The sequence below is a fragment of the Halichoeres trimaculatus genome, unplaced genomic scaffold (genome assembly GCF_033239565.1).
Source record: "Halichoeres trimaculatus isolate MK-OKI-2021-1 unplaced genomic scaffold, fHalTri1.1 fHalTri1_scaffold_16, whole genome shotgun sequence".
Classification (NCBI taxonomy): Eukaryota; Metazoa; Chordata; class Actinopteri; order Labriformes; family Labridae; genus Halichoeres; species Halichoeres trimaculatus.
Window position 1 is genome coordinate 22,536,574 of NW_027437194.1, and position 23,341 is coordinate 22,559,914.

Here is a 23,341-nt window from a genome sequence, read left to right on the forward strand (position 1 = left end):
GGTCAGTCAGGGGAGGTCAGTTAGAGGATGGTAGGTTTGTCAGTCAGTCAGCCAGTCAGAGGATGGTCAGTCCGTCAGGAGAAAATCAATCAGGATTTTCTTTTTGCCCTGGCAAAAAAATAAACAAACAAAAAAAAAATACATGTCTATAATAATCCTTTAATCGCTCCTCGATGCTTCTCAGAGTGCGCATGCGCGAACCCTTCCCCAGCAGGTAAACTCCACCATGGCGTCGAGAGGCCATGTGCAGGACCCGAACGACCGGAGACTTAGACCTATATACGGTACGCCTCACTGGGGAGGGTTATATTTAAGCGGGTTCGTAGATCTGGTGAACATTATTCTGCTCTCCACAGTGCATGTGTTTAAAGCAGTCTCTGTGGGGGTCGTGGGGTAGCGATGCGGCCCCGGCTGCTCCAACCACGGACTCTGCTGCCCGCAGCGCCCAATGACAGTGCACCTTACCCGGTCTGCCACCGAGCCGCGGTGGGACACGACACCCAGGGGTGACTGTGTGGAGCAGTGTGTTACACCTGAACATGCTGGTGGTGGTGTTAGGCCTACAGATGTTTCTTTTAGTCCTGACTGGCTCCTCGGAGTCTTTTCTCCTCTGACGGTCGGTACATGACAGCTAGTTAGCATGCTAATGTGTCAGCTAGCATGTCAGTCAATGGGGGTGCTTCAATGTTTACCTGTTAGAGAGGAAGATGAGGGGTTGTTGAGGTGTATCTGCATTGGGTTGACAGGTTTATCTGCTGTGTTCATGTAGCTGTCAGTCTCTGGTCTGACTCCTGAGCTGTTTTTAGGTTATGTGAGTGTAACACGGTTAGCTCTGAGTTAGCATCATGTTCTTAATAAGGACAATGCTCCATGCTAACACTCTGTATGAGAGGAGCTTAAAGAGCTGCACAGGGAGCTGTTAAACAACCTGAATAATATTCAGTTAATGTGATGTATTACATGTCTTGTTATTTTGGAACTAATGCATAGTATCTGCCAGTTATTTATAGATGAGAGTGACTCATTGAGCACATTTATACATTTATTTACTCGTATTCACAGAGGACCAACCATACTGGAGTTCAAACCAGAAAGAGATACATTAGTTACACCAAAGTATTACTAAAGCTAAAAGACAGATGAAATAAAGATCATCAGAACTACTTAAGAGGGATTGATATCCTGGCAGGTAAGCCAAAGCAAGAAAGGTTAAATAAAATAATGTGTAGGATAGAGTTGAAAATGTTTTGCTATTGTGGATTACTTGAGTGCTTGAAATACATTATGGACACTGCAAATCAAATTTTATGATGTCTTTTTGTTCCCTATGTGCAAGGGTCAGGCACTGAAAAGTTTGACAGAACTGGAGGAACATGTGATAATATGATTGAAATACATAATTGGAAAAAACAAACGCAAGATAAAACTTTCCACAGGGAAAAATAAGATCAGTATGGCCTTTTATTGTGGGAATTTATCTTGTGATATGGAAAAACAGAAGAACATAGCATTTGATAAAACAAACCAGGCACCATGTGTGGAAAAATATGTAATGTGTAATCACATTATGTCATATTTAACTATTCTTATCTAACCTTTAGATGGAGTATTGCTGCAATGCAAAACCTCTTCTGTAAAGGAGTCCTGACTGAGACACCTGGTCAAAAAGTTTCACACGGAGAGCAAGACAGAAAAATAGACAAGTAAACATGACATCAGTTTATAAATTGACAACGTTCAGTGGTAAATATGTGCCTAATCTGATCAGATTATCTTTGCTCTTAGTTTTAAAATAATCCAAACTAGGGCTGCAGCTATTGAATATTTTAGTATTTGAGTATTCTACTAAAAATCCCATCGATTAATCGAGGAATCGGATAAAATACATTTTTGTTTAGTTAAAGAGCAGTTATTTTTCAAATGAAATTTTTTCCTCTTTAAGAAATAGAATTTTCTGATACAGCATGTCAATAAGAGCACTTGCTTTGGTAGCTCCAAAATTTGTAAACACACCTTGACACATTTTTTGTGCCTTGTACATCTCATCAGATGTTGCGGACCCGAATGGCACCCGTTTCGTAGAATGACCCATTAGTCTCCAAACTCCAGAAAAGAAGCTAGATTTGTTGCTAGTTGCTATTTTGTATAAGAGGTAGCTTGAGGGGTCTAAAAACTCTCTTAATATGGCCTCAGCTGTATTTGAAATACCACTCTTTGATCTTTTTAAAAATTAAACGATTCCTCGAGGCGGAGAAAATTACTCGAGTGATTTTTGTAATCGAGTACCTCGAATCATTCGAGGAATCGTGTCAGCTCTAATCCAAACTAACAAAGTTATCCAGTTATAGGAGAGCATGCAGCTCAGACCAGGATGAACACTGACACTGACAGCACTTTGATGAAGGCAAAGCGACAGAAATCTTTCCTGTGGACCAATGTATGTGTATATTGACTCTACCTTACATATCTAAAATGCATCTTTAACTGAAATTAAATTACTCTGAAGGGTGAGGGGGTATGAAGGATAGCTTAGCTTCATCTGATGGCATCTGAATGGTGTGAAGGCATAAACTTCATACCCAGACCATTCAGGAGGTGAGATGTGTGCAGGCTGAGTGAGAAAGCATTGTTTGTTTACATTGAATTTAATAGCTTTTTTACTCACATTTACAGAAGGTGATGAGGTTCTTTCTTGTGGCATTGTCTCATCAACACAAGCAGCAGTGCGGCTTTAACTCTACAACTGTGCTGATGTTAAAATACATTACACTAACCACACAAAGATAAACAAACATGACTTTTTCATTGTCACTCATCTGGCATCAGAGCCGCTTGGTGTTGCTGCAGAAACCTAAAGTTTTTAACCCCCTGGTAGAACCGAAGTTTCACATCAAATGTTCCTCCAGTTTCTGTCCCTGTTGGCAGACTTTTGGTTATTCTGTGGTGACAGATTGAACAGAGAGAATAGAAATGACATAACCACAGTGAACTGTATGGCTCAGTTAATTTTGGCAGCCAGCTGTCCTGAGGAGGCTGAATGGAGGCGTCTCTGTGTGTGACTGCATGGACGTACTCCAAAATCTAACAGCCATCGAGAAGAAGACATTCAGAAAGGTTCTGCAACTTTGGGATTTAAGAGATCATCAAGAAAAGCAACCAATGACATAAAACTGCTAAAACAGCATGACCACATTACAGTTCTCAGCTTTACCAATTTTATATCCATCAATTTACTGATTTGTTTTGGTCTGGAATGGGTTGGAAAAAATGGTTAAATTGTCTGTAATATCATTCAAAGTCAAATTAGATGTTTAGGGTGGCTTGTTTTGTCTGATTAACTCTGTGAACTCAAAGTTTAACAGCTTACTGTCCCATTAAACTAAGAAACGAATCAATGCCAAAGCTGAAACTGTTAAATGTTTGGTATTCACTTTGAGTCATTATTTTGAAGCCTCAAATATTAATTACTTTATCAAAAACTTTGTCTCACCTCGCCTGGATTCAGCGATTGGTTAGGGTAAGTCAACTAACCGCTGAACTGACACCAGTGACTGGTGAATAGTAATTAAGTTTGAGACGCCCATATATTGAGCCAAGAAGCTGTTTTTAAATTACATGAAATCTCCTTCTGCTGCAGACACTTTTGGATGAACTGTACATCATTGCTGACTGGTAAACATGATGGAACGGTGAATTTGTGCATGCAATGAGATTCAGACTGAGCTGTTTGACGTCTCTCTTTATTACTCCTTTAAGTGGGTGGACTTGGAGAGAGTGAAGATGTGTTTTCTAAAAGTTGCAGCTCCACAGGTCTAAACTTATTGGATTGTAAAACAATTTAGACTCTGTTTCCTGCATGTGAACACACTGAGTTCCTCCTGAAAAGCTGGAGGAACATCCTGCAGTGATGAATCAAAGTTTTGGTGTGTGATAAACATCAAGAATGAAATAGTGCTGTCTCCTGTGTTTCCCCAGATTATCTCGATAATGGCAACAATAAAATGGCAATACAGCAAGCAGACAAGCTGCTGAAGAAACACAAGGACCTGCACTGCGCTAAGGTATGTGACTGAGGAGCTGTAGTTTGTGTTTGTGGAGCATCTCCTCTTGTTGACATCATACAGACAGTTTGTCACGTTCTTACTCTACGATGAGTTTCTCACCTCTGCATCACTCCTCATGATACTGTAGTATACCTGATGTATTACATAACACATATTCAATCAAGCTGTCTGTTTCTTTTATACATATGCACAAAGACAAACACATAAACACATTTCGGCAGAGTGAGAGCTGCAGTCTTTCTTCATCAAGATGAGTCTCACCTGATGATCAGTGAACCATGTTTTCACTCACACACTTTGTTTCAGCCTCTTCTGCAGAATTTAAACCTTACTCATTGTAGGTTTTTTCAGTCCACACAGAAGCTTCTTGCCTAGGCCTGTCACGATAACAAATTTTGCAAGACGGTAATTTTCAAAAATATAATTGCCAATAAACAATATTACTGTCAATATTATTTTGATTTTTTCTTTTCAAATTTTTCATTGATGTAATTATGATAAATGGGATAACAAAGTGAGTACACCATATCAAAAGCAAGAAACTTTAATTTCTTAAGAGTGTTTAACTGTAATTAAAAGGTCAGGATCTTTTAAATAAAATAAATTAAACAAAAAAATATAATAGATTTAACAAGCAAGAAAGAGAAAAAATACAATGAAAATGAAATGGACTCTCTTTTAGAAAAAACTACATGTCAATGAAAATAATTAATACTAATCAAAAACAATAAAACATAGACCCTGTCTCCAAAGAAATAACAAAACTCCAAAAAATTTCTTTGGCAATGTAGCTGTCTTTGAGCGTCCACCATTTGGCGCTTTTATTTCTATTTACTTTGCAGACCAAAAGCCTCAGTTAGAGCGGACTGTCAAAGAACAAGGCTCCGCTGCACCTCCCCTTCTTCTTCGTCGCCACTATTTTCAAACAAATGCGACATATCAGCTCGTTGGTGTTCATGAGCTCACACTTTGTTCATTCTGAAAAAAAACAAAATATTCTCACACTGGGACTGTGGCAGGCGGCTTAAGAACCGTATCTTTCGTGCCATCACTCATATTAGTTTCCTCCTTAGCCCTCAGGACGCTCGCTTCAGCTCTCTCTGTGTGTACGCGAGAGCAGCCCCGTCTTCACCCCAAAGATCGCATTTTTGACAGACTCCGCTATAAATCCGCTAAATCCACTATAGAACCTATGCACCCCGATGTTAGGAAAGATAGACATAGTGAGCCATCTTCTCATTCAGCCTCTTTGGTGGAAAGAGAGGAGGAAAACAAACATGCATGCACGTGTCAGTTTATCGAGGCTGGCAAACTTACCGAGGACGTTTTTATTTATGGTTCGGTTAATTGATTTATTGATTATCGTGACAGGCCTATTCTTGCACATCACATTTCTTCAACAGTGGAGTGTTGGTGCCTCAGTGTGTGATTTAATTACAGTACTGCAGGACACAAGAGACACAGACTAATGTCTGATTTACCTCTAGAATTTGCAGCTTGCTCATATATTTTTTAAACTACAGCAACCAGAAACTGTGGGGGTCATGTTGTAGTCTGATCCAAACAAAAGATTCTTCTTTAATAAGAAAGTTTTTCATTATCACTTTTGATCATTCCATTAGTTTTGAAATGCAGCCTAACAGTTTGAGAGTTAATGATAAGTATTGAAAATGATGACTTTTTTGTCTTTGTCTGAGCAACTGGGGTAAAGGATGCTAATACAAAATGCTTCAATTTATTTGGTGTCAGATGATGCAGAAGCAACCAAATTCATGCTCAAATTAAGCTGTGAAAACTCCATGTGATGATTTCACTAAAGTACCTGCATGAACTTTGTCTTCTTGGAAAGTTAGGCTCCCCTCTTTGTCTTTTGGTTTCCATCTGCTGCCCCTTTCACCTCTTTTCAAACCCCAAAAATGACTTGAACCAGAAAACTGAGTCCATCTGGACTTAGCTGGCATGGAAAAAAAATCACCATGAATAAAAGATGATCTCACTTTTTCAAAAGTTTACTTGTACTTGTAAACTGCGCATTTCCTGATATATTCAGTGACGTAACGACTCATCTGCTCTTAGATGATTCTCTAGCTGAAGAAGCTCTTCACTATTACCAGGGCCTCTGATGTGGAAAAGGGATATTAAACAAAACAAAATGTATGTATGTGTGTGCATAAAGAAAAGAAAGAATGGTAATATTTGTGTATGTTTCTGCCTCCTCTCAGGTCCTGAAGGCGATTGGTCTTCAGAGGACCGGGAAGCAGGATGAAGCATTCACTTTAGCACAGGAAGTGGCGACTTTAGAGCCGACGGACGACAACTCTCTGCAGGCTCTGACTATTTTATACAGAGAGATGCATCGACGTGAGTAAACGTTCTAACTCATGAAAACTCATGTCAAACAAACTTAAGTGCTGCATGTTGGATCATTCTATACCTTTTGTTTGCAGCTGAACTGGTCACAAAGCTTTATGAAGCTGCCGTGAAGAAGGTTCCTCTCAGCGAGGAGTATCACTCTCACCTCTTCATGGCGTATGCTCGGGTCGGGGAGTACAAGAAGATGCAGCAAGTGAGAAAGCGCTGATCTTTTTACTCAAACTGAAGTAAAACAAGAGAAAAAACAGGATGTTGAGTGTTTCTTTGTCCCCACACAGGCAGGAATGGCTTTGTACAAAATCGTCCCTAAGAACCCGTATTACTTCTGGTCTGTCATGAGTCTGGTAATGCAGGTACACATGAAGACTTTCTGAAGTCCTTTTTTATTTACTTATATCTGAGGAAAAACTTCTGTTTATTTCTTTAAATCTGTAAATAACTCTCTTACTTTGTGTTTTTCTTCAGGCTATCTCAGCACAAGATGAGAAACTGGCTCAGACGATGTTCCTTCCTCTGGCTGAACGTATGGTGGAGAAAATGGTCAAAGAGGAGAAGATTGAAGCAGAAGCAGAGGTAAGGAAGGAGCTGCTCTATGAACGGACTCCACAAAGACACAAAACCTGTTCCATAAACCACAATTCAAATCTCACTTTGATTTAAATAAATGTTTCCTCATGTCCAGGTGAGTGAAGGAGACCTTTTTTTACCATTACCATGAATCTGTTATAGATGGCTTTCCCTGTCTCCTCCTGTGTGTCTGCAGGTGCAGCTGTATTATATGATCCTTGAGCGTTTGGGGAAATGTGTGGAGGCTCTGGATGTAATCAGAGGCCCACTTGGGGGTTTGTATTTGTGTGTTTATGAAACTCAAAGACTGAAAGATCACACAACTTGACTTAACTCCCAAAATAAAATTTGACCAGCAACTTCACTGCCATTGACGTATATAGACGTCATTTCAATGCGGAACGTTGCCCGCTAAAGAACAGAAAAAGGTAGAGACAATCTTTTTTTTCTGATGAAAGAAGAGAGTCTACTCTTTATTTTATAGTTTCTGTGTTTACAGAGTCATAGAAGTCAATATTCTGTGGGTCTTGAAAGATAGGTCAAAATGCGCTAAAACGGCTGGCAGTGAATGAGTTAATGTGTGTTGTCATATTGCCCAACCATTACCGCATGGGAAACTGGGCTTCTATCTTTTCAAGGGATGTCCAAACAAAAAGAGTTGTAAGATTTGGAAATCTCCTGAAATGAAGTCTTGTAGGAAAAACTTTCTTTGTTATATTAGAAATGGTTTGTTTGATACATAGTGATTCATGGTTAGACAAGGCTTAAATCAGGATTTAGACGATGTCTTTGGGCTCGTTTGCAAAAATTTAGAGGGTGCGAAAGCTGCTTAATCCTTTAGTGGATCAGGCTTCAAGAACACCTTTCTAACGCTGTCTCTTTCACCGCCGGTAGGGGTGGGAGAAAAATATGAGGTTAAATTTGTGCCATCAGAAACTGAATTTGAATTAGAATATTGAATTTGAAAAAGCATGATGTGCAATGAAATTTAGTGTTTTGAAATTGAATTAATTTTTTTAATTGAATCAATATTTATTTTTATTTGAATTTGAAATTGTATTTCACCTATGAAAATACAACTCGTTTTATACTTTCAATTCAAAACCACAGAAAAAGTCAACTCTTTTTATACTTTAAGTAAAAAAAAACAGATTTCAATTTCAATTTACAAAAGGCAGATTCAGTTTTACAATTCAATTTCAATTCAGAGCAGCACGACCATTACGTCAGGGGAGACTAATCGAGCAGATTCATGGACACCCTCTACTTGTCCACTAACTGTACCTCTGTAGAGGTTATCATCATCATTTAACTTTTTCACCTGGTATGGTGTTAGAAAGCAAACTAAAAATCGTAAATATTGAAGAATCGCGATGTAAATCTAATCAGCATCCCAAAAATCATAATAGAATCGAATCACGAGAAAAGTATACTGCCCCAGCTCTAATCACCAGCACAATGTCAGATTGGGAAGGTCATGATACACAAGATATGTTTGAAATCATTGATCCCAGATGGTAACTTTTAACAGATAAAGAAAGAAATGTAAAATCTGAGAAGCACGACATTGGACAAAATGCTCCAGTGTTGTCTTTGTGTGTGAATCACTGGATAAATCGTTCTTGAACAGAATTAATCTTTTTGCCTTTAGTCCCTGACGGATAAACCCTCTAAACTGAACTGATTGTGTGTGTTTCCACAGAGAAGCTGACCAGCGAGCTGCAGAGCAGAGAGAGCAAGTGTATGACGCTCTATCAGAGACTACAGCGCTGGCCTGAGTGTAACGCCTTAGCACACAAGCTACTCCTCAAAAAGTGTGTTAAACTTCCTCACAGCTTTTATTCAGCAGTTAAAGAACAACAGTTTATCTGAGGTGATAAAAACCTGTATGTGTCTGTCTCCAGCCCTGATGATTGGCAGTTTTACCCCGCGTACTTTGACTCTCTCTTCCACCTGATGGATCAGTCGTGGAGCCCCCCAGAGGAAGGCGAACAGTACGTACACAGAACCACTGTTACAGGAGGATGTTAGCTGTGAAATCTGACTAATACTGGATCTTGAAGTTATTTTCTGAATGAGTAAATGTTCAGAGATTTGGATTTAAAGCCTCAGTAGGAGCCAATAAGAGGTCTCAGAGAGTGTTTTTAAAGACTTAAATTCCTGCTCATGATCATTTTTGCTCGTGCACGGAGCATCTTGCACCAGCTGATTCGTCCTTGAGTCTTTAACCTCAGCTACTTGGACCTTTCTCTTTAAACTGAACTCTGCAGGGCGGCCAGGAGGAAGGATGTTTTTTGTTTGTCATCACCCAGCATTGATCTTTGCTGCGTTTCTGTTTCTTCCTCTCGTCTGCAGCTGTTCGGAGGGCTCAGTTCATCACACGGTGGCTGAAGTTGTGAGGTTTGTGGAAGACAGGATTAAAGGAGAGGAGGGCAAAGAGTCGCGCTCTCTCAGAGGTCCTTTTTTAGCTCAACTTGAATTAATGCACAGACTGAGGGAACGGGGCTGTCCTGAAGAAAGCCTGCTTGGTGAGGAACTAGAAAAGGTGTGAATTTTCCAGCTCTTTGACTCTTTTCTGGATGCTTTACCTTCTCATGCTGCGCGTCTTTAAACAGGTGAGCCTTTAGAGCTGATGGTACAGTTCTTTGGGAAGTTTGGAGACAAACCCTGCTGCATCACTGACCTGAAAATATACCTGCACCTCCTCTCTCCAGAGCAGCACGTTCAGGTAGGCATGGGTCACAGCTCTGAGCTGCTCTGATGAATCTGGAGGCAAAGACTGGGCTCTGACTCTTCCTCTTTTTCTCAGTTCATTAATCGTCTGAGCGAGGCCGTTCCTCTGGGCGAGCAGGGAGATGAGGGATTTGCGTTTCCAGACGACACGAAGGCGCTGCAGAGACATCTGTGTGTGTGTCAGCTGAGCCGAGCGCTCGGCCTGCATCACGCTCTGGATGTGGAAGGAAAACTGAGGCTGATCGCTGAGCTCAAGGCTCACTATCGTCACGGACTGAAGTTTGGTAGGAAAGCTTTTATAATTTCTCAGAATATTTGGTTATAACTTTAGTTCAGGGTAATAAGATTGAACAGACTGTACAATAAACCAAATGGCAGAAAATTAAGTTTTAAAACTCAGACAAGTGTCCGTGCAATGTGACCAGAGTGTGACTCAGGAACTTGCTGTGGAGGATTTCTTCATGCTGTTCGAAGGACGAGGGTTACACAAATGGTGACACAACAGTTTATCTAGGAAACAGACAACATGATGATTATTACTGATGAATGTTCATAATTAAAACACGGCAGCTGCCACAGGGCATGTTCTGAAGTTACTCATTTGTAGTTGTTAAAACAGAAACTTAAATTTGACAAACCAATAGTCCAATGAAGAAAGATAACATTTGTTTGTGTGAGTTTACTATCAGCTCCTTCTGTCTGCTTTTGCAACACATGATTCCTGACAAGCATTCATTACCTGGTTACCTAGGGGAACAGTCCCGCCCCCTCCTGTCTGTGATTGGTTGGTTGCAGTAGTAAGACCAGCACTTTATCAAACTACTCATGCTAGAGATCTTATGGTACGGCCACACCCGGCGCGTTTATGCGTTTGGAGCGTTCACGCGTTTGGGCGGTAGACGCAAATTCACTCGAGTTCAAAATATTGAACTTTTGACGCAAATTTGCGTGAAGGCTTGCCGTGGCCGCCAATCAGCGATGACATTCCCCCATGACATCATTGATTTGATGACCTGCTCTGGCTCCAACTCCGCCGGAGGATGGAGGAGAAAATAATCTGTGTGCGGTGTGTCATCATCCAGAGTTATACGATACGAAGTGTGTACTCTACAGAGACCAGAAAAAAAGGAGCGTGTTCACCCCTCAGCTTGTCAAGATATTCCAGTATCAAGACTCAGGCCATTTGCGTTGATAAAGTCACGAGTTTGCGTTTGGTGTGGCCGCTACATAAGGGGTCAGTGATACTCTGAAACAACGCTGAGTGCTATGAAGATTTCTCTCTGATTTTTCTCACACTGCTTCTTTTGCTTTCTTCTTCTTGGTTTTAGCCCTACAAATATGTAAATACTTAATGTATTTCAGTTCACAGCTTCTCTACAACCTGTGCATTCGCTGAGCTTAGACTGTAGAAATAATAGGACTGAATTTCTCATTCCCATTCTCACCTGATGGCAGAAAGCACCTCTCTCTTTCCACCTCAAACTCCCCCTCCACAACATTTTTCACACTGGAACTAAGCAGAGCTTTTACTGAATGTGAAGCTGATGCTGAACTGCAGTTCCTTAAATGTCCACTAGAGACTGTCTACAAAAACAGCAGAAACCACATACACACCCATTGAAAAAGCTGACCTTCACAGCAGAAATAAACATGTTGACAGCCTGCTTCAAAACAGGATTTTAGCCTGAAGAGATCATTTCTCTCTCAGCTCACTCTGAATGGGGGAGGAGTTATTGTAACTTTCATTTATAAAGTTATTAAACTGGAAAGCTCTGTCCATATAAGGGCATGGCTGAGTTGACTGACAGGTGGGCACTTTGTGGTTGTTAGTGAAGAGGCTGAAGGCCAGCCTCTTCACCTCATCCTAGTATCTTGATTTTCCCCACAGGGACAATAAACTAATACTACAGCTACCACAACAAGGCCTCACAACTGAAAACACACTCAGAAAACATTCATGTATCACAGCATAACACAGGATCACAGAGGCTGCAGGTATTTCATGTCATATTGGCTGGAAGAGTGTAGCTAACAGTAGCAGAGCTAACTCCAGCAGCCTCACACGTGCTGGTTACGTTTCTCTCCACTCCAAAGGTTACAAAGTCACAAAGAGTGTGTACTTGGTAGAACATGAGACTCCTGAAATCTGTTGAAGAGACACACACACACACACACACAGACTTACACACACATAGCCTTTGTGTGTTTGGTTGTTCTGCGTAAACAAGTAAAGACATGATCAACATCCTCTGATCCATATCAGCTTGAAAACGTCACGCTACATGAAATTAAATCATTTATCACCACCACGCGAGCACACATATAACCAACAACAGTCGCCACTGTCGATGAGTAACCGCTGCCTTTACTCTTCGTTGCAACAGCCGTAAAGTTATGGTAGCTTATTTCCAGCAAAGGTTTCTTTGAGGAGAAGAGTTTGATGATTTGAAAGACTAAAACGCTGTGTTCCTCTCTGGACCATTAGCTAAGGCCTTTCTGATATTCTTAGATCAGGACATACTCTTTTCCCTGAACTGATCCTTAAACCATCAAGAAGAAATAAAACAAGTTTTAAGAGAGATGATGTTTGTAAGAAGTCAGAAACTATAAAAACACATAACTCTGATGTTTCCTCTAACACTGTTTTTAACTCCAACAGGAAAGACGGCTCTGAAGACCGAGCTGCAGTTCTCTGATATGTACTGTCTGATGGCAGCTCATGTCTACATCGACCTGTGGAAGGAGACCGGTGAGTGTTTCTGCCCCCTGCTCTGGATTGTCTCTGCTCTCTCAGTCTCTAAAGCGTGTCCCCTGTCCGTGTCTCTTGTCTGTGTCTCTTGTCTGTGTCATAGGGGATGAAAACATGGTGTGGCAGGGTCTGGGTGTCCTGCAGGAAGGTCTGTCTCACAGCTCCTCCAACGCTCAGTTCAAACTGCTGCTGCTGCTCCTCTACTGTCACCTGGGAGCCTTTGAGCCCGTCGTAGACCTTTACTCCAGCCTGGACGCCAAGCATGTCCAGCACGACACCATAGGGTCAGTGCACAAACACTGTTTACTACAGAAAGAGGGAGGGTCTCCAGCTGGGGCTTGTTTCTGTGATGTGATTTAACAAGTCCAGGTAAAGGTTTACAGCCTGCATCAGAGGGTTTGAGGTGACCTGTGCTTTCTCCCTCCGCAGGTTTCTGTTAACACGTTATGCTGAGTCGTTGGGTCAGTTTGCTGCAGCCTCCCAGTCCTGTAACTTCTCCCTCAGGTTTTTCCACTCCAACCAGAAAGATGTGAGTCCGTCGTCCTCATGGATCATTTCTGAGCGATTCTGTAGCTGAACGTGTTTCAGTGACGGTTGATTCTCCTCCTCCCTGCAGACCTCAGAGTACATCATCCAGGCGTACAAGTACGGAGCCTTCGAGAAAATCCCAGAGTTCATCGCTCTCAGGAACAGGTTGAACCAATCGCTGCACTTTGCTCAGGTCCGCACTGAGAGGATGCTGCTGGACCTGTTCCTGGAGGCTGATATGTGAGAATAAACTCAAAGCATGAGTTGTTTTCTAGATATCTGTCTGGTGAAGATGAATTCTGCTTTTCTAAAGTTGACTGTGTGTGTGTGTTTCAGTGTGTTGAGTCTGGAGGAGAGTGTGAAGGCCATGTCTCTGTCTGCAGAGGAGGATGATATTCCCTGGGACAACATGAGGGACAACAGAGACCTGACTGTTTTCACCAGCTGGGACCCCAAAGACAGGTAAGTTATTAGTCACAGGATAGTTTCACATACACAGAGGAACATGTGGAGGGCTGAGAATCACCTCAGAAACCTCCTCACTTTGCTCATTAACTTTTAGAGAAGAGTCATGACTACATCACAAGAGTAAAATAAAATGTCCCTCTTCTTTCCCCAGAGAGTTAACAGAGGAGCACAGGCGTCAGTCTCTGGAGGAGGAGTCGGTGTGGCTGAGGATACGCTCTCTGACACTCCGCCTCCTCACCTCTCTGGCTTCTCTGGGACACACGCCGTCGCAGCAGAACTCTGAGATCTCCAACGAGAACGGAGTCGCAGACAAGACGTCGATCCTCAGCAGCCTGCTGTCCCAGCTCAACCAGACGCTGCAGACGGGCGCGCAGCTCGCAGAGAAACACATACAAGTGAGTTTAAACACACAGGCAGTATATGTCCCTAAAAAACCCTATCACTGCATCCTTGAAAATCCAGAAAATGAATAATCAAATTTCCAAGCATGAAAACATAGAAAATTAGAAAGAAGGTCAAATGTCCTGAAACGGTGAATTTATCCTAAAAATGATTTATCCTCCCTTTGCCTTGTGGGCGAATGAAACTGGATTGAAAGTTATGTGCATGCTTGTCTGTTGTCACCTCGTCTTCTGGACAACTTTGCGACACAACGCTTTTTTGCTTCTAGTTGCAGCAGCATCCCATGCGACACAACCAGACAATCAAATCTGAATTTCTGCTTAGAGCAGTTCTGCAACCCAGTGCTTCCACTTGACTTTGTTGCCAGATTTAGCAGCTTTTTAGACCCTGTTAAGGACTCAGCCCCTAGAGACAAAACTAGGGACTGCAAGTTGAAAAGTGTGACTGTGATCGGTCACGATCCCCTCTGTCCACTGTGGAGTGACAGGCAGAGAAGAGTCATAGTGGGCATGTTATTAACTGAGTTGACTGTGTGCAGTAAGCTGCATTCGAGCAACATTTTTATTAGAATGACATCAACATTTTTTTTATTTGGATTTTTTTGCACTGCAGGATAAATTTCATTCTGATGTTTTTTTGTGACAATTGATGTTTTGCTGCTTGGCTGTTTTGTCAGGGATTTTTTTTTTTCATTTTTGTTATGTTTGAGAAAAACAGGTGCCAGTTGTGTTGAGTAAACTAAGGTGAAACAAAGGAAACTCTTTTCAGTGATTTATCGAAAATATTAGGGGTGAGTATTACCAAGAACTTCACAATATGATACACATCACGATACTTGGGTCACAATATAATAGTATCACAATATCACACTGTTGTGATATATTATATTTGATCGCAAAACAACTTTTCTAATTTATTTATTTATTTTTTTAGATACTGACAGTTAAATGCAGAGTTACCTACATACACTTAACTTAAAAACCAAGTCCGTCAAGTTTGTCACTTAAGCTACTCTGACATTAAACTAATGTTGCAAAGAAATCATTGGGTGAAAGATGTGGTCAGTTGGTGTAACTGATAGATGTCTTTTGCTGTTTCCCATAAAAAAATCTGATATTGCAAAAAATGTTACTATAACTATGATTATATCAGTCTACTACACTGTGAAAAATAAATTTAAGATAGTTTTAAACCAACTGATCCATAAATAGAAAAAAAATATTTATGTCTACAGTACGCCATAAAAAACCATAACATCAAGTTTAGTAGGTAAATATTTTGAATTCATATTTATTTTACGGTCTATGAGCAACATACAGAGGAGTAGGTTTTGGGGGCTATCTACTGCAGTGGAGGTGTAGAGGTTGTATTTTCCTTCAAACTCTGCTAAAACATGATTTTTTTTTTTATTACAAAAATATTGATATTAAGAATTAAGAATATCTATACTGTATCAGTGGACAAAGTATTGCGATATATTGCTGTATTGATATCTTTTCACACCTCTAGAAATATACAAATATTTTTACAGTAAGTACAGGAGAGAAAGTTGAGTTTGGAATCGCCTAATTGAACACTGCAACTCCAGTTTGTCCTGCCAATGCAGTGCTATGTAGGGATGCACAATATATCGGTATCAGCCGGTATTTACTCATTAGCTATTGGCATCTTGAACGATCTTTCAAGACTCAAATAATATTGTTTACTATGACTACGTTAACACCAAAACTACCTTAGAAGAGTGGTCTCTCTTCTTTTATGTCTCTCTTCCTGTTTTTGATCCAAAAAACAGACAAAGCATACATTTTTGATCACATTCATCTTGGGCGCTCCATCCTTTGATCCTCTCCATGGTCGTTCTTTCTCACAATTGTGCTGCTCTTTCTCTCTGAGCTACCTCGACACATCATCTCAGATTGTTTTTTTTTCTTTTGTCACCAATATTGATATCCATAAATATCAGTTATTGGCTATAACAACAATTTTAATATCGGCTATTGGTATCGGCCATAATTTTCAGAATGGTGCATCCCTAGTGCTACGCTGTTTTCTGTGGGTGTGTTTGAATTGTTCTCTGATTTGTCCTTTTTTTTTTTTTTAATAGATTATAGCCATATATTGATGGTACATCAAATGTCTAAGTAATACACAAAAACAACCTGAGTAAATGCAAGTTACAGCTGTAGAAAAGAGCCCTTCCAAAGAATGACAGGGATGAGAATGTATTAGTGTGTGACGTGATAACTTGTCTCTGTAGCGGCTGAAAATGTCCTGGAAAATAGTTTCAGGGAAGGAGCGGGAACCCTGATTTGTGTCATCATATCTGAAACATTATGTGCTCATGTGACAGTAAAATCTCTGCCTGATCCCTGTCTTTTCAGGAGTATAGAGGGATTTTGTGGATATTTTTGGAGTTTTCCTGAATTATTGTTGAAATGCTGGATTAAAATCTGAGGTCTGTGTTTTTGTGTAGTATCCATTCCTGGGCCCGCCCTCCACCCGCCTGGCCTCGGCTCTGTCCAGTGGGAGCTGTCAGTGTCAGGCTGCAGCCTTCCAGCTCTCTGTGCACCTGCAGGAGCTGGAGACCGTCGGATTAGGTGAGAAGAGACGCCAGAAACCTGAATCTGTTTGAGTTCCTCACCTGATGCTTTTAATCCACCATTTCCCTCCACTTTTCTCTCCTCAGACGAGTCGTCGGAGCTTCAAACCCAGATCTGTAACAGTTTCAAATCATTAGTAGTTCAGCTTCAAGGTGAGTTAACTTCTGGATCTTTATATTAAAGAGATCTCCTGAGCCTGTTTTACTTCATGTCTCCTTTTTGTCCTCAGAAATACTCAACAAATGCAAAGGAGACTCATTGGAAATGAAAGAAGGCAAATTAAAAACAGAGCCCACCTTATTACAAAACCTAGTCTTCTTCGTCGAGGTGAGACGGCTGCTTTAACGCGTCATTATGAACCTGTCCTTTGTCTGATTGGTTGAAGTTCTGACATGTTTATGTTCTTCAGACGATGTGCATAGCTTTGTGGATGGCGAGTAACTGTGCCAAGATCCTCCGACCGCTGAAGACGAGTTTACAGAAGAAGAAGAAGAAGAAAAAGGACTCTAATACAGCTCTGGTGTGTTTTTAACCCTCACGTCTTCATGTATCAGAGACGGTTTCTTGGCCAGCTTCCACTGATGGTTTGTGTCTCTTGCAGCCTCCGGTGGTTTGTGGCTTCCAGGAGCTGACGGGGAGCTTGCAGGACCTGCTCACCCAGAGTCTGGAGCACATAAAGGGGCAGGAGACCAGCATCACAGCCCTGAAACTGGCCAGCTTGAGCTTGGAGGGATTCCCACAGGTCAGTGTACAGAAACACAGACAGCACAATGTTCATGGTGCACAGTTTGTCATAACAATACATAAAGTGGGAAAAATGAGGAGTTTCTAATTTGTTTGCGAGAATTAACCCATCAAACTGATCTAAACTCTCCATCTTTTATTCTGTCAGAACCAGAAATATTTATTTATCCAAGAGGAATTCAGTCATTACAGTTTCTCTCATACACAACAAAATACGAATATCAGAGCAGTAATATGTTCGGATAAATGAGGAATAAATAGTAAATTAATAAAACCAGTAAGAATCAGAAATGTTATTATCTCTGGACTAAAGCTCTGATGTTAGTTGATCGCGGTGTAATCTTGGTCAGCCCGGAAAGTCTGAAGCCATCAGTGGTGTGGGTGTGTCAGTGTGGTGGTGAATATCCTGATACAGCCTTGTCCCTGTTTCCACCAGTGCTTGTCTGGTGCTAGTGCTCAGTTGTTTCAAATCATGTTCTTTCTAAGAACAGGTTTAGTTTTCTATAAGCAAAGAGCCAAGTCAGTGCCACGTTGTTGCATCATCGTAAAACGTCAGTATGTCACTCCATACTCCATATTTTGTGTTGGCAAACGGAGCAGATCTCTGTAATACAGAGCAGGGAAAAAATGTAAACGCACAAATATGAGGCAAAAGCGACACCGGTCATGTAAATAAAAAAAACAACATCAGGCTGTTTAGTCTGTTCAGAGAATAATCAGAATCAGAATAATAAGGTATAGACCAGATCTACGAGAGAGGAAAGGCACGAGTGCTTTAATTTTGCCTCCATCTCAAATCATGAAAGAGGAAACTCTAACACAACAGCGGATGACCCGCCCAGCAGCTTTCTTTTTTAACAATGAATGTTTTTCACACTGATCGTTGGTCACTGTATCCCCGCCCTAGGTCCCCCCCACATAGTAGGTGCTTAGTTGGTGCTCAGCTCTGGCCCGCCGAAGAGTTGGTGCTCACCAAGCACCAGTTGTAGGGCGCAGTCATACCAGCCTTCCAAACCGTGCTTAAGCAACACAAGCAGCAGATCAGAAAGTTTGCTTCCCACCCACAGTGATCTGAATGACTCTGAATAAGGAGCTTCTCACTATTACAGAGCTTCATACTCCAGCAGCTGATCTCTAAGACCCCTCTCTGTGTCGTGTGTCTGTGTGTTTCCAGGACGAGGCGTCATTTATGAAGGCTGCTATGGACAAGGTGCAGAGCAGTTACCTGCGCTCTCTACAGGAGGTGGGAGATCTGCTCAAGAAGAGAGCAGAGACTATAAAGAGCCTGAAGATCTGAACACCATCGCACACACCTCAAAATAAAGACGACTAAACCCCCCCCTTCACACACACATGCACACACACCATCAGCCCCCTCGATGCCTCGCTCCACCGTCTGTCAGCCCCTCGTCTCCACCCGCCTGAGCACACGGTTGTTACTGACCTCCTCCCTCCCTGCATCACTCGGCGTTTGTGAGCTCCCCGCCTCTTTTTCTTTTTCTTTCTTCAACAAACACCTCGGGAACATTTGCAACTCTATAGCACACGAGCTTGTAAGTAAAACCATGAATTTATACAGCAGATATAAGCAGAAACATGAGGGGAAACGATGCGCCTCCTCCTTCTAAAAAAGAAGCATAGCAAATTAGGAAGACTGAGTACCAGTTTTAGATAATCTAATAAATTATTGTACATAGAAAAGAGCAACTCTTTCAGCTACATGAGAATATGAGACACAATAAACCACTATTCTTCTGTTTCTGCCTTCGTTTTGGTTTCTGCTGACTCTGAGGACAATCTCAAACACAGACTGTTAGCACAAAGGAGGAGAGAGATGTCAGTGTGCTGATTTCAGCTTTTTCACTCGGTTTAAATCCTAGCAGCTGGATTAAACATCCGGCTGATGGACGTACGGACTCCTGCTACCTGCAAACAGAAGAATTATCTCACCTCTCCTGCTTCCTTTCCTCCTTTTGTTGGTTTTTCTTTGTGTGTTGACTGAACGTGGATCCTTGGCCTGTAGTTGCAGTATTATGAAGAGCAGTGGGTCTCTAAAGCAGGACATTTCTAAGAAGCCTGAGTTATCTGCCGCTGTTTATTTGTTTTTGTTTTTTTCACTCCTTATTAGTAGTAGAGTCGGTGCTTGTTGACATGTCAGATGTTATTCCAGTTAAACACAGGACACACACTAAATCCTCCAGTACAGACCAGGGCTCAGTTTGCAGCTGAAATCACATCCTCTATGAGGGAATAAAACCCTGATGGCACTAAATCAACCCTCATACATGATAATAAGGAAATTCCTGATTTTATTGTGTATTGTAGAGCAGATTCAGGACAGATGTGACTCAAACCGCACACTTTATATCTCGTTTACTTCCTGGAGCAAAGAGCAGCTGGGTCAGATTAACCTCTGATTGTTGTTGTGGTGATTTCAAAGTAACATGTACAGCTCTAATGTACAGATAATTTATGTTTACATCATACAGAGGGGCAGATAATCGCAAGAGTTTGTCCATAACAAAAACTTCAAGACAGTTGCCACCAGCTCTCAGCACATACTAAGATCTAACTCTACTGTTTGATGACTTCAGCTCATTTTATTTTACATGACATTTTGCTCCAAGGGAATGCAGAATAACTCATCTTACTATATGCAAACGACATGATGTGCTCCATGAACTCTTCAAATGAGGTCTCTACGTGTTCCTTTTATGCATCAGGCTTCTTTTACTTAAATTTGAACACAAATTCTTCAAGGATTCAATTTAAAGACCTGCCTCTAATACGAGCCTGCTTCATTTGAAGGCCCCCCTGCAGTGACAGCAAACACAGACCTGGTTTCTATTTGAGGATTTATGACACTCAAAGATATCCCAAACGCTAATGAAGGATGCAAAAACTTTTAAACCTGGATTCTGTTTTAGACGAAGGAAGAAATAATTTTGGAATTGATCCTGTAGATCCCCAAAGCCAGCGGCGATTTAAAGTAATCTTTGTTTTTAAAAAAACAAAGTTTGTTTAAAGGCTGTGTTTTTTGCCCCTTACAGAGTCAGAGTGATAAATCAAATGCCCAACATTGTGACAGTCTACATCCCAGCAGGGCTAACTCTGGTTTCAGAGTTTGATCCCTTTTTGAACTAGAACCAACTATTTCATGCTTCTGTGTGCTTAATTGGAGAAAATGCAGTTTCATTTGGCAGATTTTGAGGTTTGCTCTCCAATTGTTTATAGATTGATTAGGAGTTTTAGAGTTGTAATTCAAAGGACAAATAATTTTACTATATTAGGAAATAAACTACAGCAGCAAAGTCACAGCAACCCAAAAGTGATAAAAGTCTTTGTCTCTGCAGGGATTTTTTCTGTAATGTTTGAATTTTAGAAAAAATAATCTGAGCCTGTCAGGGAAAAATCAGGAACTTTAAGACAACTTATATCCACACATTTCAAAAAGTTAACATAGAAAATATCCCAGTCTGTATCACAGCTACCGGCTGCGGAAATCTACAGAAACAGTCCCAAAATGCTCTGATCTTTGAGGCGTTTGCTGATTCATGAATTTTCCCTCAAAATGAAAGTTTACTTAAAACAAATTTTCCTCTCGTATCAGTTTATTTTCTGCAGACTCTTCAGTGCAATGATTTATCAATGTGCATGCTCATTGTCAACAAGATGTCAAAGTTTTACCAGTTTCAGCCGCAGAAATGTACAAGTTTGATGTTTTTCTGTTATTTATAATGAAAGAGGACTGTGTGGGTTTGAGTAAAATGGGCTGATTTTCTTTTCTGTTTACTGACTTGAATATTTAGTTAAAACCAAAACAATCATCTGTTACCATTCTATTCATTAGACTTTTATTTAGATTCAGTGGAAACAGCCAAAACTACAGAGATGTGACTGATGGGAGTCCAGAATTTGAGGTTAGACGATGAAATTCAAGCTTAAGAAAAAAGATAGGGATTGAAAGTCAAAATATGATTGTCTGTTCAAGTTTGAGACTGTTTTAAAAAAATATGAAGTGTAAATGATGAGTTAAATCCAGATTAAAGGATAGAGTGCCAAGGCATCTCGCTGCAAACCAAATGTACCCACAGGTACAAATAACCTAACCCAAGCCAAGGCAAAAAGAAATCTGAAGATTTAGCTCAACTCAGTCATTAATTCATGATTTCACTTTTTTCCTCAAGGCTGAACTTGGTTGGACTTTGATTCATAGTTGTTACCAACTATAAATGATGTTGACTTTTCATCCCATAATTTAAATTCATACATCCAAACTATTTTCACTTTTTTCAATTTATTGCAGAGTCATGACCTTCAATCTGATAACTCTAATTCTTAATCATTATTTTGACTTTTTCCCCCAGGAATTATGAATTTTAATTTGATTACTTTGACTTTCTCATTTCACAGCCTTTGATCTCATAATGAAGACTTTTCATTTCATAAATAGTACTCCTCCTCCTGTGGGCTGAGTCTTCACTTTTATTTATTGTCTGAAGGAATTGGACTCCTTGGATGCTACACTAAAAGGATTCCCTCACACTGTCGGATGCTTGAAGACTAAATGTTTGCGGACTTGAGGAGACGTGTAGGAGATCTGATCTGATTTTACAGACGCTCACTTTGAGTCTCTGCTGGGGTTTTTCTGTTCTGTTTCTGTCGTGAAAAGCTTGACCGTAGGGAGGCGTGTTTCACAAACATCAAACCTGATTGTAAATAAAGCCAAGGCAGACTTTTTCTTTCTTTCTATGCTGGACGGTGCGAGAGGAAAACAGTGTGTTTGTTTTTTAAGCAGCTGCATTAGATACTCAGAGATGTGTCCTGTGTTTGTTTTCTTTTTGCTTTGGACTTTTTTAGCTGACCTCAAGAACCAAATTGCGTTTCTGCACCGTGCCCATTTCTAAAACACAGAGCTATTATACATAAATATAGAGCCCAGAGAAGAAGCAGTTTACTGTCACAGAGGAGCTCTGACGGACAGCTGCAGGTGATTCATTGTTCTCTTTTATTCATTTTGCAAAACAAAAGAGAAACTGTGAGCAAAGCTGACTCCTGTCTCTCCTGTTAGTCTTTATGCAGCACACACACATCTGCAAACAACAATAATGATGATATCCTTTTATGGAAGATGTCTGTTTGAGCGGACCCTCAAGAGAAGATGTGATCAGACTTCATACTGTATGTTGTTGAGTTTCAGATTAATGGATGACAATCTGGAGTGACATCTCACCACCCTCTTTTGTTAGAAAATGGAAAACAGAAACACTGGAATGTCAAAGCTTTTTTAAATAAAAAAATGTAACTGTGAAAGTTTGTTTTTTATATGTCTCAACCATTTTTTTTTTATTTACTTGAAAGTTGCAAAGGACTGAGACTGAGTAGGGAAGGAGTGAGATTGCGGGAGATTTTTTTAACCTCTTGTTTTCTCAAAAAAAAAAAAAAAACTTAACCAATATCACAAAATATTATTTTTTCAGTGGTTGTAGTCATCTTCTGTTATGGAATCCCTCAATCCCAGAGTGTTTTTATTTATATTGAATATTTCGAGCCTTAGAGGAGAACGGGGGAGGTTGAGCCTGTGAGTAAATTGACCCACCCCCTGTCTCTGGGAAACGGTACGAATCAGTGGTCACATGACTCTGGATTTAGTTAGCCCGCCTCATTTCAAGCTCTGTGGTAAACAGAAACACAAGTTGAAATGTTAAGTAACTTTTATTCTCCAAAAATCATTTTTTGCACGTCAAAGTAAATTTTCAACATATCACGAATAATGATTATAAACTCAAAATAATTTTAACTATATTTTAAAACATACATCAAATGTGTTGCTGAACTATCAATGTATAAAACCATGTGAATCTTGTAGCTAGGTATTAGCCTGAATTGCTAGGCTAGGTTGTTTTTAACAAAATGATGGCTGTGGGGTAAAGTGAGCCAAACTGCTTGGGGTAAATTGACCCAGTGTTTTAACTTACCCCACAATGAGGCACTTAAGTGTCAGAGGTAAAACGTGTTTAAGTGTAGTAATACATAATGATTTGTTTTGTTTTTTAAATATGTATAACATTATAGACAAGCTAGAATGCCGAGGAAATACATCAGGAAGACAA

The 23,341-nt window shown here is 40.5% G+C and overlaps 1 protein-coding gene across 1 annotated transcript; it reads left to right on the top strand.

Annotated features, from left to right (window-relative positions):
* Positions 1 to 166: 166 nt before the first annotated feature.
* naa25 (N-alpha-acetyltransferase 25, NatB auxiliary subunit) lies at positions 167 to 22,519 on the top strand. The gene is made up of 24 exons (XM_074690303.1): positions 167 to 284; positions 3,976 to 4,061; positions 6,287 to 6,425; positions 6,512 to 6,630; positions 6,716 to 6,790; positions 6,903 to 7,010; positions 7,201 to 7,279; positions 8,707 to 8,818; positions 8,909 to 8,998; positions 9,360 to 9,532; positions 9,620 to 9,732; positions 9,814 to 10,021; positions 12,397 to 12,486; positions 12,590 to 12,770; positions 12,916 to 13,015; positions 13,103 to 13,254; positions 13,351 to 13,476; positions 13,634 to 13,877; positions 16,358 to 16,481; positions 16,571 to 16,636; positions 16,714 to 16,811; positions 16,894 to 17,004; positions 17,086 to 17,226; positions 18,403 to 22,519. Exons 1-24 carry the CDS (start codon positions 227 to 229, stop codon positions 18,523 to 18,525), a joined length of 2,916 nt encoding a protein of 971 aa, XP_074546404.1. The 5' UTR covers positions 167 to 226; the 3' UTR covers positions 18,526 to 22,519.
* Positions 22,520 to 23,341: the final 822 nt, after the last annotated feature.

Excerpts from the sequence above, each read along its gene's own strand:
- naa25 (XM_074690303.1), top strand. The coding sequence starts at position 227 with ATGGCGTCGAGAGGCCATGTGCAGGACCCGAACGACCGGAGACTTAGA. Across the intron at positions 13,255-13,350 it reads CTGTTCCTGGAGGCTGATAT|TGTGTTGAGTCTGGAGGAGA; the intron begins GTGAGAATAAAC and ends TGTGTGTTTCAG. Across the intron at positions 16,812-16,893 it reads ACCTAGTCTTCTTCGTCGAG|ACGATGTGCATAGCTTTGTG; the intron begins GTGAGACGGCTG and ends TATGTTCTTCAG.